Below are 20027 nucleotides of genomic sequence, written 5' to 3'. Positions count from 1 at the left end.
AACAAGCAAATTGCATTTCCTCATTCATTCCTTTGGAATCAGAGTCTCCGGAAGTCTATCCAACACTCTGTTCCTGTTACCCCCTCTCGGAGGCACCTTTCCTGCCTCACTGCCTCAGTGAAGTTGACTCACACTATGACTGTGGCTGCTGAAGTGTCTAGCCACTGATGATTTAACATCAAAGTTATGAATACTGCACTTGTGCTCGCAGTTTAATTTTTTATAGCTCCTGTTTTGTTTTACCTACATAATACCTTTAACAGGTAAACCACATTATTTAGTGCTAAGTGTAATGGAACTTGATATCAACACCTGACCTTGGATGGTTAAAATGATTAATCACAGAATAGCAGTGTATACAGTTATGTCAGGGGAAATTACCACTGGGGATCTGAGACAAGGCCTCTTTGGCAAATCTGACTGGAGGAAAGTATTTCTGTCCTTTATTTACAGTTCAGTCTGAAGACAAGTACCCTGTTTTTCCACGAAAAACATCAACAATTTAAATACAACAAAGATCATAACCCACTGTGAATTTTATAGACTCCAGTGTTGAATTAATGAAAACATGGAACTCATTTACATCTTTAGTTTTTCCACTCCAAATGAAAAAGAAGCCATGTATGTTCATCCAATAGCTTTTGATAAACTTAGAGATTGTTATTACAGACAAAAGTTCCACTCAAATTTCTCCATAAATAAACAAATGTATTTTGGAGCTTCTGAGGATCCCATTGTACAGCCTTGAGCTTGAGGATAGTATTGATCTTGGAACATGAAAGCTGGACACGTTCAGAGTACCTTTTAGTTCCTTTTCACATGATAGTCTGTCAATTTCTTCAAAAAGTCAGTGGTCCCTTTGAGATATGAGGGTAAGGTGAGAGTCCACATACTGGGAGAGTGGCTCTGTGAGAGATCCATTAACAGGCACAATCTGTTTTCCTGGAGGATGTAGCAAGTCCTCATGAATTTTGGGAATAGTGTATATAACTGGTGTAACTAGATTATCCTGAACCATGTATTTATATTCATTATAACTAATTTGACCCTCTAATAAGGCCAGTTTTAAGATCCAGTGATTAAACATTCACATACTTCACATTCCATGCTGAACAATTAATAAAGAATACAAAAATTTCTGGATTACTTTACATATAGCTTCTTCGCGCTTGAAATCGACCTGGTCTTGGTAATGTTTGTGTCAAAGTCACACGATAATGTTGTGATGAAGACTTACTGGAAACTATTGTTGCATCTGTAGAGAGAGGACATGAGTTGATGAAGATGACAGTATTGCAAAATAAAACAGTATAAGTGGGCTGTATTGGTCAATTCAGTAAAGGAGAGGCTTAAAGAAGAGTCTTACAAGACAATATGTGATCTTTGTTTTCTTGTTTGTAGATTTGAAGGTATATGAGGAAAACTGACACAATCTACAAGTTTTTATTGCATTAGGGCAATAAGCAGCCGTCCCTTCCATATCTGGGGCAAATGTGCTCTGGTGGCCTATTTCTAGACCGAAGCTCTGTTGGGGAGGGGATGAGTCAGTGCACCTACACTGCGAAGCAAAATGTACTTCTTGCTCTGTTGGGTGGAAATTTCATGCAGGTGTTAGAGGAACAGTATAAATGTGAATGCTGCGAAGGCAAGAGGTGGGAAAACCCACAGCGCCTCAGAAGACTGGTACAGCACGGTAGGTTTGAATGAACTACTGAAGCTTTTCTTTACTGAGCACTGCACATACAGGTGTGTGGTGAGTATATCGAGGGGTTTATGATCATTCTACAGAAAATTTACACTGTCATATAAGGAAGTACTGTATTTTTTTTATCTAGATGATCAGTGTTGCTGGTTTCATATTAACTGAAAATTCCTCTAGTTCCCTTTTGTGCTGTTTGGTTGTTAAAACAAGCGTGTTCATAAAATCCACTTAATTTATGTGTATGTGTTGTAAATGAACATGTCTAACAAGTTAACACGTTTACACTAGCCAGACCAGTTTTTACTTCGAAAAAGAAGAATACTAATAACTATAAAGGATAATTGAGTTAATTTCCTATAAAGTATATATTATTTCCCAACTACTTAAAAAGCTGTGCTCTTTCAGCATTTCTGTCAGCTGGATTTTTAGTTTGTCAGCAGGAGTTTACAAAACTACACAATGTGTATTTCCATGAAACAAAAGAGACTACACTAACTTCTGGTGTGGATCAGATAAAGGGACGGATCCAGGATTTCTTCTCAAATTCTTGTGTGTTTTTTGACATTTGTTTCTCAGGGAATAACGCCTGGATCCTGGTGAAAAAAAAATCAAGTGTATTTAGTTGGCTGGTGTCTATGAGTACAATTTGATTCCAATCTAGATGTGGTCGTGTTAAATTAAGGTTAGCCAGTTATGGATGGTGTAAAATCTAGAGTGCTACCGGCCCATTCAGTTGGACATTGGATTGAGCTTGATTGAAGAAAGGAGACTGTTGGGTGGACAAGGTATGCACTCTACTGTGTGTCAGTTCAGTATTTAATTAGATATTGATTAGCACAGTTAAATCCCTCACATTGTGAGCATAACTTCATGAAGTGATTTCTATTCAATCCAGTTTCAATTAAAAAGCAAAGTACGGGGCGCCGCATAGCTCAGTCGGTAGCGCGCGACCCATGTGCCGAGGCTCTGCAGCGGACCCGGGTTCGACTCCCGGCCCCGACTCCCGGCCCGGGTCCCTTTGCTGCGTGTCACTCCCCGTCTCTTTCCCTGTTTCCTGTCCAACTCTTCAAGCTGTTCTATCAAATAAAGCCAGAAAAGGCCAAAAAAATACTTTAAAAAAAAAAAAAAAAGCAAAGTACAAATTAGAATTGAGATATTACAGACACATTTTAACTTTCTCCAGGATACAACATGAATATCTGAGTGAATTTCAGAGTCCCAACAGTCCCAAATGTAAGAAACCATACTGTACATTTAAGTTTAAAGCTCTATAATGAATGACTAAGCGTGTTGAATCAGTTCGTTAGGATAGACAGAAAGAGAAAGAAAGAGATGGTGAACCTGTGTATCCCTTTGACGTTTTCCATATGAACACTAACCAGTGGAAGTTCCTGGGACTTCACTGGGAGTGTTTCAGCCCTGCCTTCCTTGTGTCAGCTATGTAAACTGCACCTTTCACTTCCCTTTAAAAGAATTCTGTTCAGACAGTTTACCCCTCAGGAAATGTGTCAACAAGCCTTGCTTATTGTAGATAGCTGGTGTGGCCGAGAACATTAGCCATGCCTGAGGAAAATCACAGGGAATTAAATGAAACGTAACCTGTCTTTTCCCACAGACAAGGACGATGACAGCAGCCGGCTGGGTCTTCATGCTGGCTGCCCTGACGTCTCTGGCATCTGCCGTGGCACACTGTGAGTACTTTTCCTCTTTACAGACTGAAAAAGGCTAAGAAGCTGTTTGAAACTATTTCTAAAGCCAAGCTCTGGCTACTCTACAGAGAACTTACAACACATTGCTGTTGTCCAACTGCTGATTTGAGTTTTTTACTGCCTCTCAGGATATCAGTGTTTTTAGTTTCAGTATTCTTCCAGGCAAACATTGCCACCAACAGCAGTAAAAAACTGATAACAACAACTTCTGAACCTATGTTGGGTAAAGATAGAGGAGTCTTGGAGTGAAGTGAAAACCACGAACCATTCTAGCACTTCTTAAATAATAAGCTGACAGATATAGCACAGGATGGGTGTTGCAACACCGCTTTTCCTGTTTGCAACCTGTTAGGCACTTAAAAAAACATGCGCAAGCATTTCTTCTGAGGGGGTTCCCTTCATAAGTGAGATATCCAGCATCGCCTGCGTTTTTCATAGATTACATTTTCCAAAACGCATAATAAGATGTAACTCTGATAATTACATTTTCACAAACATATGTATCAACTTCATAGTGTCTGCCAGGGTTGGGAACTCAGAGCACAGAGGTACTGTCAGTGTTTAAACAGAGGGAGGGGCATGTTTTCAGGCGTGGGGTGGTGGAGACCCAGTGGGGAATGTTGGCGGGGAGCATGGCAGGAGCGTCAGCCAATAGTCAGACATCTAACTGAGCTGACTAGCTTATGGCAGCTTACATTAGCTTAGCAACAAGCTGTCTGTGCATCAGGGAACTTCGTAAATCACTGAGAGTTCATCAGAGGGAAATCCAGAAAATATGATCTCCATAAATATGATGCTGATCAAAAATTCCAATTTTGCACGATGTTGCTTGAAAGCCCCTGATATTTCCACAACCGAGTAAAAGTGAAGAGGTTTAGCTGTGTTTCCTACAACTGTCACAATGTGAGAACAGCAGGGAAGAAAGGTAATCAGTGACTTACTATTGAATAATGACTGCTAAATCAATGACATTTAAAAAAGACCATCTTTTTGACCTCTTTGATCATGGTCATGTTCAAGGGCCACAACGTGATAACTCAACCTAAAGGTTGGCATGTAAGTGACTGTAGCACAACACTCAGTAACTGTAATACCTTTTCCTCTGACAATCACAGGATATCACACAATGACAGGTCAGAGGTTTAAGTTTGAATTAATTTGCTTTACATGGGATTCAAGCCCGTGCAACCTTGTCCAATACTGTTTGCTTAATAGAATGCTACTTTCAGACTTATGTATAATGTACTTAAATTATTCTTTTCTATATCTAACAACGTTTTAGTCTTTGTGCCTAACGTTCTCAGGTAGGTTTACATGCAATATTTGTCTTATTTTCTAACTTAAGTTATTAACACTGGACATGTGTGTAGTTATAACATGCAGCTAAGTCAAATTATTATTGTACCTGACATGTATCTTTTATGTAAGTGTCTGAAGAATGAGGAAAGGGAGGATTCTGGGATTTGATGAACTGGACGATGGCTCAGAAAAATTCCGAGATAACTTTAGGTCCTTAAATGCCAACACAGGAATTATTGAATGAAGGTCATATGAGCAGCCAGCCATACAGTGTTAAAACCATATGTGTGAGTAAAAATCAGAAGTAGCCCACTGGTTTTATTGATAGTTTGAAATTTGTGTTGTGGCACTCACAATTCAGATTCCAAATTTTTTTTTTCTTCTAAAAGAAGGAAGACTACCACAACACTGGAACATCATCGCTTCTTTGGTCTTCACTGTTTTTACAGTGCCAGCTCTCTCGAATCTGCTCTGTACTGGGAACGTGTAGTTCAGTACATCTCTACTGGGACTGAGACTTTGTCCTATGCCAATTAAATAGGTCAGAGAAGGCAAACATTGATTGCGACACTTTTATTGTTTTGACTCCATCTCCAGGAAGTCTCTCAAAGAAAGACGTCAGCACTGCACCTCAAAGGACATGTGTGAAGCTTTACGCTAAAAGAGAGCAGAGGCTATATCTGCTTTGAAAACATAGTCAGTAGCTCATCGCACCTCGGTTAGGTTTTCTTTCGGTGTGAGTTTAAGAGAACTTTTTGGAACTGCATTTTTCTCGCGCACTTTGTGAAATGACAGCCACGAGCAGGAAACCTTTTATAAACTCACGACATGTGGGTCAGCTGATAAAACGACCCAGTGTTACCCAGCGAAGAGACGTGACGGGTGTTTACTGTGATGAATTTTGTATCTAAAACGAGATGACTTTCATTCTGTCCCGAAACAAAGTGAAACCGATAGCTGCCTGATGAGTAGAGTAATCGTCTTGCAACTTGTGTGCTTTCTAAAAAAGACATGAGTAATCTGTGGTGAATGAAATTGATGCAGAAATATAGAGCTCTTTAAGACTAAAGTAAATACATACACAAACTTTCTCTTCAAAGAAAATTTGGTACTAAAGAACCTGCCAGTCAGTTTTGAAGTTAGAAATGTAATTCTATTTTTCAATATACCATCTCACTTTTATTTTCTCATTTTCATTGACCTAAGCTTTAATTTCAGCTCTTCGTCCTCTTGTTGGAGGCCAACAAACTGGCTCAGTAGGCTGATACAGTCAAGCGTAATCTTTGGTTAGCCTCATAAATCGTAGCAGTAAGAAGTCGTACATCCGTGCAAGTAAGTGGTAAACTGAGCTCTTCCTCACTGTTTGAGGAACTGCTGTAAATGGATCTGGCAATCAGGAAAACTTGGTCTTGTATGATACTTTATGGGAAAACTAAAATAATCACCTCGTCAGCCGGTCAGGTTACAGTTCATATCCATGTCTGTGAAGAATCATAACATACTGTGGAAATGTAATTAAAAAAAACAAAAGAACCTCCTATATTGAAATGTTTGATTCCAGTGAATTATCTCCAGTGAAAAATCAAGATTTGATTTGATTTGTTCAGTTTTACACTAAACAAAAATATAAATGACATTTTTTTACAAGATGAGTTAGACTAAGATGGTAAAGGTATGTGTCATGTTTACACATGGCACGATTTTAAGAGTTGTTGTATCATGAGGAGAAACTTAAAAAGCTTTGTTAAAAATCTTAATCATAGTTGCCTTCATTAACTTTGGCATGCAATACAATAAGTTTATTTCTGTGCAAACACCCACGCATCGTACCTCGCAGCTGTTGTTCAGACTCACTGTTTCAACTGATTTCACTGTTTACTCTAAATGTATCAGAGAATATAAGATAATGATGGTAAACGTGTCAAATTTTAGAAATCCAGTAAACAGAATGTAGTATAGGCCACTTGTTTGGAGGAAGAAAAAAGTGGAGAAAGTCACCAGATTCCCTTTAAAAAAGAGCTCAATTTTGACACTTGTTGCATTCGGAGAAAATGTATGAACTTTGAAATCATTTGCTCATTTATCAAAAAAAGTCTGAAAACATTTGTTGTTCTCCAAAGATAAATGTTTGCACTTTGTTTTTTCAAATGGATAACCTTTTTTGCACTTGCACACATGCACTTTCACCTCACATTTTTAATGAGTTGGCAGTTTGAATTACTTGGTATCAGATCAAAATCACATGTTGTGGTGACGTTGAGAGGGAAAACATGTTTAGACTAGTTGTTAGAATTAGCCCAATTGAAATAATAAGAGGTGTGGGAAAGGTTTTATAACTCCATGCAGATGATTGTCTTACAGAAATACACACGGTAAGCAGAATCTAGTAGCCTCCTGGCATTATTAGGCTACAAACTACGCAGCTTTTTAAACATGACATACAGAAGGCTAATGTCTATTTAACTAACCCCTGCAAAAAATGTAACCCATATGTTTATACTGGCTTAATCAACATTTACATCTACATAGACGAGAATAACATGGACTTAAACATTTTTTCTAAGGAATATGTTTCCTTTGTAATTTACAAGTTTCCATTCAAATAACTTTAGGCTCTTGGCACTGGCGATCTGCTACAAGTGGCACTCTCATTTGAATGATTGCTTTCAGGGTTGGCTACGAGAGGTGAGTGCAGTACTGTACGCCATTTTACAGTTGAAAACGGGGATTTAAACAGCGCCGCTGAACAGTCATTTCACTCTGCATGACTTTTAAGGCATGGGTATTTGATGCTGGCATCGCTGTTCACAGTCATTTTGGAGTTTTGGTTGTGGGCCCTTCCTTTCCCGCCTTTGCTGTAAAGCATTTGTATTAGTTTTGATATCATGAATATTCTCACATTTGTTCTGTACATGATGATACATTTTCAACCTCTCTGAATGAAGGAACAATCCCGTGTTCATCTCGGAGTCAGACTGGAACCTAGGTTTTCAAAAGTGAATGAGCATGATCTTCATCTCATCATCAGTGCTTGCAAAGTTTTACTGCTGCTGATCAGTGGTTTGCAAAAATGTCTTCATTATTAATGTAAAGAAGAAAAAAATGTTTTATTTTGCCATGGGTCAATATGCCCATTCTTTCATATATCAGTTAGTTTTGGAGATATAATACTTTTAAAGAGACAAGCAAAGAGGAAAAGTTCCTTTGCTGAGGTAATGAATGGATGAACGGATTCAATTCATATTAACTGATCTTATACTCTAATATGCAGCAACATGCTTATTTGTGCAGGTGAACTTTTTAAAACCTGAAGCCTAAAATCTACTCTACACATTCTGTCCACTCCTGTGATGCAGCAGCATGTCATCTCTGTATACTCTAAGTGTTCTCCCACTGGCGCCTGACTGGTCTCTCTTTGCACTGTCACATTCAGACCACAGTGGGGAGACAGACACCTACCATGTGAGCATTGGTCACCTTTTTGTGCTGAGGTGTCCCAGAGCTGACGCTCACACCAATGTGACCTGGAGCAGAGGGGAGAGGCACAACCTGATGCTGCCCACCGGAGTGGAAGTCAGGGACGGGTTACTGTGGTTCCTGCCTGTGCAGATGTCTCATAATGGATACTACACCTGTGAGAAAAGGTATGGATGCCCCTGTATGTCTAAGTGTGCTCTACTGCATCTGGTCCTGACTGCACAACAAACTCAAAGCTGCTTCGTGTAGTGCAGAGAATTGTTTTATAATACTCGGTCCGCACCATGGACAACTGACTTCATGTTTTTTGGCAGCTGTAGTTTCTGGTTTTGTTGAATTTCATGTTGTGCTGAGGAGTTAACAGCAGCATATGGCAAATGGGGCCAAACAGTCGCCCCAAAAAGTTTCTTTAGATCCCACTTTAACATCATCGCCTCTCATCCAGGTTATTTTTCCATCTTAGTCCTCAATAACCTGTTATTGAGGACTATTTTTTTCTGTCATTACCCAATTAACCGCCCATAGGCTTAGAGAAAAACAAAACCGAAAATGTTTACTTATTTTATTCACTTATTTTGTTTTGTTTTAAGGGACGAGCCTGGATCAGGGATGAAGTTTCTGGTGTCAGTGTCCAGTGAAGAGTGTCCTGATCCATCTGAGACTGAAACCGTCAATCAGGAAGTCATAGTGAGACTTCCTTGCAAACAGGAAGAGATCTTCAAACTGAATAAAGTAACGAACATACGATGGATGAAGGTATGCACAGCTCCATGATATTCATGTGCTGTATTCGCTTTGTTTATACCCCATACTATATGGCTTATTTAGCTTCGAGTTCAGTTTGTACAAAGAGTGCATGCTGATCAGTGGGACCAGTTTGTGCTTTTATTTTTTTTAATCTTTTTTTAATTTTATTTATTTATTTATTTATTTTCAGTTTCTGCTTTTAAAAGCTGACAAGAGTAGGAATCCACTTGTTCACTTGTGGAGTTTATGATAACCTAGCTGGTGGAAAAGAATGTAATGAAGAGTGCACAGAAACCATCAGTGACATGACTTGATTAATGCTACACTGCCCCCTCCTGGAACATGTGAAAGTGTGCTGACATCCAAGTGAAGGTTGCACAACACTACTGTCAGTTTGTTTTTATATGTACTTCTGCTTTCCCTCCATAGAAAAATGCTAAACATGTAAACTTCTAACAATCAGCTTCTGCAACTACAGATCAAAACTTTATATGAGGCCTGTAACCTCCAAACTCCCATTAAATCCAGTGCAAGGATAAATAGTTTGCCGGGAGTGCTGTCCTACATTTTTTCACTTGTTTATGCACCATATGGGCACAACATGGGTTTGAATAACTGTTCTTAAAACTACATTTTTACACAAAGACTCCCTACGTCAGATCATACTGTTCAAGCGCCAATAGGGCTTCACTGCATTCAATCGATTGAAGGATGAGGAAGAGGAAACTTTATTACATTTATGTTTTTACTAACAGTCATCATGCTTTTCGATGCGACCAGATCTATATTGAAACACTGCCTTATTACAACTAATAACTTCCTTATTATGCACTATTACATTTATGTTTTTATTAACAGTCATCATGCTTTTCGATGCGACCAGATCTATATTGAAACACTGCCTTATTACAACTAATAACTTCCTTATTATGCACTTATTAACAGTTTTTGAAAGATGATTTTCGGGGGAAAATAGCAGACGACGTGAGGGGCAAGTGCTCAATTATCGGTGGATATATCAATCTCCAGTGCTGGTCAGTCTCTACTTAACCACCAATAGACCATAGACAAGGTCTATTGATTATATTGTATGTCTAGCAAGTGCCAGTTCTTTGGCTGTTGAAGTGTAAAGAACTGGCTCTAGAGTAGGCACTGGCTCCAAACAAGCACCTTGTTCAAAACAGGGTATGAGTGATAGAACAAATGCTTTGTTATAAATACATAGAAATTAATAATAATAATGAAATTAAACAGTACCACAGTGCTGGACTCAGGAGGGCACCCACCTGCAACTCTGAATCTCCCAAATGAACACAACATATCATATTTGTTTAATATTCAATATTTACCCATATTCAGTCCAGGGGTAAAAATGTAAGTCTGCTCCTGTTAACCTTATTCCATTAACATTTTTGCTTAATGTGTGTTGGCTTTTAATGTGTTCTCTTGTGTGTGGCACTTTTTCGAAGAGTAAATGAATGTTTCCTCATCATCATGCAGTGAAAATCACTGATGTGTCTCCGTTTCTGTGTGTAGGACTGCCAGCCAGTGGAGCTGCAAGGGGAGGACAGCTCTGTGGAGGATGGCTTCATGAGACTTCCTGCAGCCTCAGAGAGGGATGCTGGGACGTACACCTGCCTGGTGGACATTAGCTTGGACGGCAGGAAGTTCACATCTGGACGCAGCATCAGGCTGAACATTACTAAAGGTATGTACTGTAGTTTCATCAGACCGAATCCTAAACCTGGAATTATTTATTTTTTGTTGTGATGATTTTACATTTAATTCTCCTTATTTCACATTATCAGAAGCTTTTTATGTAAATCAGTAGGTTACTATGGAAATGATTCATATGATTTGTGGTACATGTACATGCACTGGATGGGGGGGGTTGTGAAAGTGATGCAGTAACACTCCCACTTAGTTTCCTCTGAATTGTGTGTTTCCGCAGCTGCGGTGACTTCCCCACAGAGATTGTCTGAGTTCATTGCCACTCTGTTAGTATATTGTCTTATGTTTTATTGTATTGTATCCTTTGCTCATGCATTTTTATGTGGCATAGATGCACCTTTTGTGACACCTGTGGTGGTGTATCCACAAGAGGAAACCGTTGTGGTTGAAGTAGGCAAGTAACTTTTTACAGTTTCTAACCCGTCACAGTGACACACACATACAATATGTCTGTCTGGTCTGAGTTTACGACGTGCTCTCAGAATATCTTTTTACAATTTCGTTTTCAGTATTCTTCATGGTGCAACAGTTTGGAACTGATTACAGTGCAGATACATATTTGACAGTTATGATTTCATCGTGCACCATCATGTGTGAAATGACAGCTCCTTTGTTTTTTAATCTGACCAATGACCAGGAACAAGAGCTGAGCTGAAATGTAAGGCCCTCATAGGCTACAGTGAGGATAGTGAGACCCAAATCTATTGGACTGTTGATTCGACCCACACCAATGACCACATGGAACTCAAAGAGTCCTGCAATTAGTAAGTTTCAGTCTATACATGGACACAAGAGAGGTTTATACAAGACGAGATTGACACTGTCACACTTCTGTGAAAAACAGCACAGATTACAGTATAATTCTCTCTTGAGAATCTTTCTGCCTCCTAGCTGCTAAATACTGCTAAAGCAGCTTTCATACAAAGCAAAACAAAAGACTATTACATTTTGATGATTATCATGATTGCCTGATCTATGAACTGACTGACTGATACGCTATTTGACAGATGACTGATTGATTGTCTGGTCCTGTCTCTTAGTGTTCATGAAGGAAACAGGGTGTACCTTCATTCCACTCTGTCTATCTCGAAAGTTCCTCGTCGTTTCCTGAACGTCCCCATTCAGTGCCACATAGAGAACCCAGCTGAACGGGCGGTCGGCTTGATGTGGCTCCAAGAAGGTATTCTCTTCTCTTCTCTTCTCTCTTCTCATTGTATCTTAAAATAACAGCTTCATAACCATTTTGAGAGTTGTTACGGTCCTTGGTTCAGGTTGACTTAACTCGACCAGTCTTAGTTGTATGAAGCACTTGAGCCATCTTGCTGCCACACGGCAAAAAGTGCCTGAGTGTTCATGCTTAAGTAAGTAGGCCAGTCGGGAGTGCATGTACAAACTGCAGAAGGCACCAAAAGGCAAAAAAAAAAAAAAAAAAATGGATTTGTTGCTTTAAAGGCGAGGGTGTATTGAGGCCAATCAGGAAACACAACATGACCTACCTCCATGAGAAAGAAGCAGACACTCTTCCCGGAGTGTTACTTTATTCTCATTTTGTTTATATGTTCTCAAACCAGATTTGAATGTTAAATTTGTCTGTCTTCTCCCCTCTCCAGCTGACCACAGTGTCCTCCACACCAGTGTTGCCCTCTGCCTCTCTGCCACCCTGGTTACTCTGGCTCTTGTTGCTGGCTTCCTCTTATTTAAAGTAGAGCTGGTGTTGGTTTACAGGAAACTGTTAAGACACTTTGCCAAACCACAAGGTAAATATCTCAACTTTAGACTTTGGACGTTTCTCTGGAATGCTTTTTTTGTTTCTGCCAGGAACTCTTGTTTGCTGAATGGAATTACCACATAATGTAACAAGTTCACCAGAAAGTTAACCAACATGCGTTGAAAGGTGTGATAAAATCTTCTCTACAGCTCAAGATGGGAAGCTCTACGACGCCTACGTGAGCTATTTGCATGGCGACGCCAGCTCAGCTGAGACAGCAAGCTTTGCCCTGCACATCCTGCCTGAGGAGCTGGAGAAACAAGGCTACTCTCTGTACATCAGAGGACGTGACGACTGCCCCGGGGAAGGTCAGGACTGCTACACTGATAGTCTCATAACCACGGCAAACACATTTCGTACCTCATAAAAATATTTGCGATGCCAATTTTTTGACCTGTCAGTCTTCTTTATTGTGTTGGCTGTGATCTACACTGGTTATCATACCACCCACAGCAAAATATCACAAATACCTTCAGTAACTTTGTTGGTGACCAACTGGTACACACTGGATATGTAGCCATATGTTTAATTACCTTGCTGGTACTTGAGGTAGGTAATTCATAACAGTCAATCATTCCCCACCTATTTTCACCTTTTATTGCAATTGTTCCTTACTGATGCATTTAAAGGGGGAATGTCTAAGATGTGGCCAGAGTTGTAGTTAAAAACTTTCAATAAATGAACTAACATTATCAACAGAGTGTGGAGAAACAACAGAGTTGGTGTTAGGTCAAAGATGTCTATGCTGTTTGATGAAATATACTGACGTTAGCATCCCCAGCCAGTTTTACAGGCTCTATTTGCGTTAAGTGTAATAAATAAACAAAATAAACCCCCAAAATATCAAGAATAGATACTCCAAGATCCTTACTAAAGAGAAAAATACAACCATACTCAATTCGCAGGGTAAGATGTGAAAATATTCCAAATCTGCATCTCATTATTTCCCACTGACGATGCTTGTCTCTCTCTCTCACCTCTGCAAAGGATTGCATAAACAACATAATTTCTTATATTCAGATTTTTCAAAGCGTGAAAGCTTGAATTCTCCAACAGGGAGATCCTGAATGCCTGGTTGCAAATTCAAAAACAGATGCTGATTGCTTGATTTGTCTCCGGAAACAATGTTGTTTTTTTGTGTCTCAGAATTTTCTACAGGCCCCAAAAGATAGAATGTCTGGATTTGACTTGATTAAACCTTCTGTTAACACTGACAAAATAAACAAAGGTGATACAGTGTTTGCTGTCACACTTTGCCTTATTCAGCGCTTTGTGAATTTTAAACAATTGCATTCCCAGAAGCAGAAGAAGCGTCTGCCCAGCAGAAGTTGGAAATTTTCCCTAAACCTTAGGCCATACTTTGGAAAATGTTCTTTAGTACAGATTGTATTGAAGGAAGTAGGCTTAGTAAAATATGCACAAGTTAGAAAAACGTGACTTAAAAACAGGTTGTTTTTGATGTGCAGAGATAGGATTTTACCCAGCAGTGCTGACTTGTTTTGTTTCCTGTGACTGATCTCTTACAGCGGTGCATGATGCCATTGGTACTACACTGCAGCAGTGCCGCAGACTGATAATCATCCTGTCGCGTGACGGTAAATCCTTCAATCATGGCAGAAAAGAAGACGAACCCTTGTCTGTGAACCAAAGCCAGCTGTGCTTTGAACAAAAAATGGGCCTTTACGATGCTTTGACTCAGAACGACCCCAAAGTGATCCTGGTGGAAATAGGTGAGGGCAGATTCTGTGGCGCACCTGGCTGCTCTTTAAGCCACTAGAAGTTGCAAAGTGATTTCATGACGCTGTATTTTGATACAGCCTGCAGCAGCCCTCCTTTGCTTCAGAAGTGAAGATATTACATTCTATGGACAAAGGTGACTGTTTTTACTTGGCATGTTTGAGAGGTAAAGCCCCTTGGGGTCTGTAAAGTTTAACTTGTAGACACATGAACATAACCTGAGACAAGTCTATTCCATTCTCTTCCAATCCACGCGTGTACCTACAGTACAGCGACTGATTGAGTGCTCGGCTTGTGACCTTTATCTCCATGCTGTGCCTGAAGGCATCCTGTGCAGACCACACTTGCACAACACAGGGGATACGTGACAATAAAACATTACTCTACCCAGACATAGTTAATCTCAAAGTAGTTTGGATCATGGGAAATGAGTGGGAGTGAGACATACAGTACCTATATATTGATCCTTTTTATGGGTATAAAACTCTTAGACTACAACTAAAGTGCCGGAGTTGATCAAAGAACTAACAACTAAACAGGCAGAGAGCTCTGAAGGATGCCAATGGGAAACATGCTATGTCTTGTCACTAACTACTGTGAAGGTGGTAAGGTTTTATATCTGTCAGTATATTTAACATGTTTATTTGAATTATATGATCAACACTTTGTCCTATTTTATCAGATGGTCCGGTGAATTACAGTTGCCTGCCAGAGTCTCTGCGCTATATCAAGAGGAAACAAGGATCTCTGAAGTGGACGAAACCTTCCTCTCAAACCCACAAACTCACCAGATTGTGCTCAAACAGAAGTTTCTGGAAGAATCTGAGGTACCACATGCCCTCAGTGCCTAGAGGGAAATGCAACACTACTGTCTAAACCAAGTGAAAGACTAAAAGGTTTCATGGAAGCAAATTAAACAGAGACATTTTGGTTGGACCGGACAGGGCTGTTTCCTGGAAACAATGGTTTTTGACATGACACATTACTGTAAACAGACTCATGCCAGCATGCACTGTGAATTCCACAGTGTGTAAAGCCACAATGACTTCTGCTGGATTTCTTCCTGGTGCAGGACAGGGATGCCTCCTGACACCAGCTCTGTCCCAGACACCACAGCCTGTCATCCTTTGGACTCATCTCCTCCTTTAGCACTGTCTTCTAGACTTTCCTTTCTGCCTTGACATGGACTATAAACTTTTAGAGAAAGCGAGAAAAACATTTCAGCTTCTCTCCGCTTTTCAGTCATCAGATATCGATCAGAACAGACACACTGATGAAGATCAGCATACTTTCAGCTACCTTTTCCTCCGGCAGAAAATAACACTGATTCAGTTCACCATTAAACCTGCAACCTGTAGTTCTCTGAAGGTCTATGAGACATAATGACGTCCTCGTTATGTTGTGGGCCAGCAGTACTGCAGTTTGTACTTGAATTCTTGGTTCTAAGGTATTTGAAGGATATCTAAATTTATATTGATAAGAGTGCTGTGTTGACCATTGATAAGCTTGCTGTATATTGGCTACAGAGTGTTAAACACATCTTTTACCTCACCTAGAAGTTGATTTAAATGTTTATTTATATTGTGATTTTTACGTACTTGGTTCTCACATGAGAGATGATTAAAGAAACTTTATTAAGTCATTAGGGTTGGGTATTTTGTGTTGGCTCTAGTTTTTCTTCCAATGTTGCGTAGTGAATCTGGAACTTCATCAAATCAAATTCTTGGAATACGTTGTAATGTAAAGATGTTATTCCAATCATCCGCCCCCTCAAGTGGTTGCCAGTTTGTGCACTTACTAATGTTTAATGTTAATGGCGTTAGCACTATGAGTTAGCATGTTTGCCAGCCAACGTTGCTAGTGCTTGCTAGCAAACTAGATAGCTAGCTGGTTAATGTTATGTTAGCTAGCGTTAACATTGCCAAGGCTCATAGCAAGATGCTTGATTGCTGATGAAACATGGATACCAGTGACACCAGTGGAGTTGTGCTATTGGCTGACAAAAGCTGGAACCAACTGTCTACATGCTTACACAGAAAATTAAAAAATATACATGTTATTATGGATCTGCCATAATTCCCATCACAATAATGTTTTTAAGGAAAAGAGACTACTTCCATTCAGCACCTTTCTACAAGATATGTAAATTTACAATTTTGATTAATCAGTTTGTCTACAAAGAAATGTCATCAACATGACTGTTTAAAAGAGAAAAATATGACTGGAAAAAAAACCCCATTCATTTCATTTTAAAAGAAAACATTTATTTTCAGTAGATTTAAAGTGCTATGAACATTGACCTTTCATTACCACTGAGATGTATTTTGTGATTCTTTGCTTTGGGCCAAAGAATTAAGGGGATTACCAATCATACAACCCGTTGGATTTAGGGTCTCAGTTGCTGTAATAACTGATGTATGGATCCAGTAATCCTGGTTTCTAGAAAAGTAGATTTACTGCAAGCCTCACTGCCTGTGACTAGAGGTGAATTAGAGGTTTATTTGTCACTGGTGAATTTGTCACTGTGTATTGTGGCTGGTTGACTGACTTTTCCATCTCACTGGAATCCACCCTGACTCATATGTGCCAAATTGTGTTTGGGAACCTGACGTGTTTGCTGTCTGATGGGAAGATGCCCTTACATAACCCTGGTGAAGTGTTGCTGCCAGGGTGCGGTGTCGATGTTGATATTTTACTTGAATGCAGTCAATGGATGGGCGTTTACGCCATCATATTCCTTCAATTGTTTTAAGTGGAACAATTCCACATTTTTTTCACCAAATGGATTTTTTTTTCTTCTTTTGTACAACTACTCTCTATTCTGTGGATGCTCTGAAACTGTGAAATTGAATTTACATGTCTGATTGTCTCATATGCATCCATAATTACAGTATTGATAAACGAGAGATGAACTAGGAGCTGGGCGGTCCGTGGATGTCTCCACCTGTATGCATGTGCTGCACTCTGATGTTTTGAAAGATTGCCCTACATTCATCTTACATGCAGCACTTGCGGCAAAGCACATTACATTGACTGTAGTGAAGTTTAACCAGACTTCTGTACACACTGACATCAGAGCAGAGTTTCACTGTGTTGGTGTATGTGTGCAGGCTGAGAGTGCGGCTCTGGCCCTAGTGGCTGGTGGCTCCTGTCAATTATGCTTCAGTTTTAGTTTCAATTTTTAGGCTTTATTGCTGAAAAATGTAGTGCTCGTGGCAGAGGTAGTGTCATCATCACTGGAGAAGAAAGCAGGTGTTTTGGATTAAGAGCAGCAGCCTTTACGACTATCACGGGCAACAGCGTTTTTCAACCAGCCAACCCGACCGTTTGGAGGATGAGAGTCAGAATAAGAGCCAAGATGCTAATCTATCTTGGTCTAAGGCTGCTCCTGACTAATGTCTGGTCACAGGAAAAGGAAATGGGCAAAATAGGACTCAGGCTGGTGAAACAATGCAAATTCAGCGACTGTTTTTCCGACAGAAACCTGCCTCCACCACCTCATCTCAGATCAAGCTGTTGCACTTGATTGGCAGACTGTAATCTAAAATGACAGGGCACAGGAACTCTCTCCCCAAACACACCAGAGACTGTACAGATGTCAATACTTTCAAGACACTCACCAAAACTCACCTTTTATAAAATTGTTTTTAATGTATAACTTCTCTTTCTTTATATTTTGAGCTTTTTAACCTGTGAAGTGTCTTGGTGTACCCTGAAAAGTGCCATGTAAAACACATGTATTAATATTATTATTATTACATGCAAGAATGCTCAGCAGCATGCCTCAATAAAAAGCTGTCATGCACAGAAACTTCTGCAGATTAATTAAAACGCTTGATCGTAACACACCATGGTGGTTTGCAGATCAGCAATGGATTTCCTTGTCAGGCAGGCATGTCACTGAGCAATGTGGGTTCACACTTCAACCACGAGTTCTCACGCATGTCCTCACCTGTTCGCTTCAGTCGGGGAGTGATTTGGATTTGACGCTGTCATTCTTTGACTCTCCCACTAACCTGACATTTTCTAATGCTTGTGGGAAGAACTATTGCTCAGCTTAACCCTGAAGGATTAAAGAGGGTTGTTTCCCATGAATGACTAAAATCTGTGATGTTGCTAGAGGTGGAAGAAGAACTCAGATCTTAAAGTATAAGTTCACCCAAAAAGTTAGGCAAAGTTTCATTACTAAAGTTTCACACCCAAACAGCATTCAGTAACAACTGAGGAAACCAGAGGTTTCTTTGGGAAGGTTGGAAATGTCTTTCTTTAATGAAATTTCGGATTTGTAAATATCTAAAGAGGTCCGTGCTGGGAATATTTAATTTCTTTTAGTTGCTGAAATGTAGGAAAAATGTTGGCAATATATAGATCATTGATTGTCCAAATTCCTTGTAAATGCCATTTGCGAAATGACAGATTAGAAAGTGATGGTGGGACCAAATTTTAATTGAGTGTGAAATTATTTGGTTTTTCATCTTTAACTTTGGTGTTGGTAAAGCAGAATAAAATATTGATGTTAAAGAGGAAGGAAAGCTATTTCGGTTTTCCATCCTTGCCCACTCAGCCCCCTGCGTGTGGAACCAGAATGACATAGATCTAATGTTACAAGACCAGTAATAGAGCTGAAAGCAAGGCAACCCCATACCCCAAGTGTTTTAGGTCTTTGCTTGGAGTTTTTTTTATTCCAGATAAATTGAGATATGGCTGCATCTGATTTGTCAAAGAAGGCTTTGAGAATAGGGATGCACTGAAAGAGAAATAAATACTTAGGTTAGATAGTCATTCTCACTGTTTATTCCCAGATATTTAAATTGGTTTGAAATTGCAAATGGCAGAGACTCGAGAGTATGTATGCTCTGTCTGACTTTTGGATTAATCGGGAACAGCCACTAGTCCTTTGATGGCAGTTTGGTGGGTTTGGGCCCTTGAGAGGCTTTCTGAACACGTCCAGCTTGGAGGAGACATCAGGGCAGATTACCCCTGTTTGGGATCCCCCAACAGGATATCTGTGACTGGATATCTGAAAAATGTGTCTGAGCGACCAATACGACCAATACGTAGCAAAAGATGTGTGTGTGTGTGTGTGTGCATGCGTGCGTGTGTGTGTCTGTGCATGTGTGTGCGCGAGAGAGATTGTTACCTGTTTTCCATTATCTCCACAGCTTCTAACACTGTCGCTGATAAAGGGAATGATGAGCATTTCCTGTGACATTTACTGTTCGAATGCTCTTTAGCGCTTCCGCTGTGAGATACACTGAACTGTGAAAAATACATGCAACACGCGTGCAAGAAAACCATGCTTACAAGAAGTGTGAGTTGAAATCCTCCAGAAATAACTAGCTAATGAGCAAAGCATGGCTAAAGTAAACATGGCTTCCACAGCATACAGACAGGGATCATGTTCATGCCTTACTGTTATTCTGAACCTGACCAGATTCAACAAAATATGATTCAGATAATGAGCTGCACTCTGGGGAAACAGCTACAGTCATCCAGAAGTCTTTTTAACGGGAAAGCACTTACAGCAGCCCACTGTTTGTTCTGACTTAGTGGGGTTTTATGAGTTTATGTTATAGCTCTGTTAGACGTCTCAAGTTACAAGGAATCCCAAGGATAATAATGCAGGAATCGTGCATGATGCTGTTGGAAGCATCATCCTGCCAGATTCCACTGTAAATTGTCTATTGTTGTTGTCACCTGAGATTACGGGAAATTGCTGCTATCTAATGAGGTGATATTATGAGTGAGACATTCCTCTGATCCATATCCAGGAAACACACTCAAGCTTCAGCATACTGAGTAACTATTGTCTACATTGGAATCATAGGTCAAATCTTAGTCATCACCACCTATATTT

General features: G+C 39.8%; 1 protein-coding gene across 1 annotated transcript; it reads left to right on the top strand.

Moving 5' to 3' along the window:
- The first annotated feature begins 1559 nt into the window (after window positions 1–1559).
- LOC119025790 (interleukin-1 receptor type 1) lies at window positions 1560–16229 on the top strand. Its single transcript, XM_037109728.1, has 12 exons — window positions 1560–1693; window positions 3318–3393; window positions 8144–8354; window positions 8778–8943; window positions 10471–10642; window positions 10997–11059; window positions 11303–11429; window positions 11706–11845; window positions 12276–12422; window positions 12583–12741; window positions 13960–14163; window positions 14853–16229. Exons 2-12 carry the CDS (start codon window positions 3327–3329, stop codon window positions 15044–15046), a joined length of 1650 nt encoding a protein of 549 aa, XP_036965623.1. The 5' UTR covers window positions 1560–1693; window positions 3318–3326; the 3' UTR covers window positions 15047–16229.
- Window positions 16230–20027: the final 3798 nt, after the last annotated feature.

This window comes from Acanthopagrus latus, chromosome 9, assembly GCF_904848185.1.
Source record: "Acanthopagrus latus isolate v.2019 chromosome 9, fAcaLat1.1, whole genome shotgun sequence".
NCBI lineage: Eukaryota > Metazoa > Chordata > Actinopteri > Spariformes > Sparidae > Acanthopagrus > Acanthopagrus latus.
Note: the sequence above shows the minus strand (reverse complement) of the source record. Positions and strands in the feature narration are given on the sequence as shown.

Coding starts and splice junctions, on each gene's coding strand:
- LOC119025790 (XM_037109728.1), top strand. CDS start 3,327: ATGACAGCAGCCGGCTGGGTCTTCATGCTGGCTGCCCTGACGTCTCTG. Junction 12,423..12,582: donor ACACTTTGCCAAACCACAAG/GTAAATATCTCA, acceptor TCTTCTCTACAG/CTCAAGATGGGAAGCTCTAC. Junction 14,164..14,852: donor AGTGATCCTGGTGGAAATAG/GTGAGGGCAGAT, acceptor CTATTTTATCAG/ATGGTCCGGTGAATTACAGT.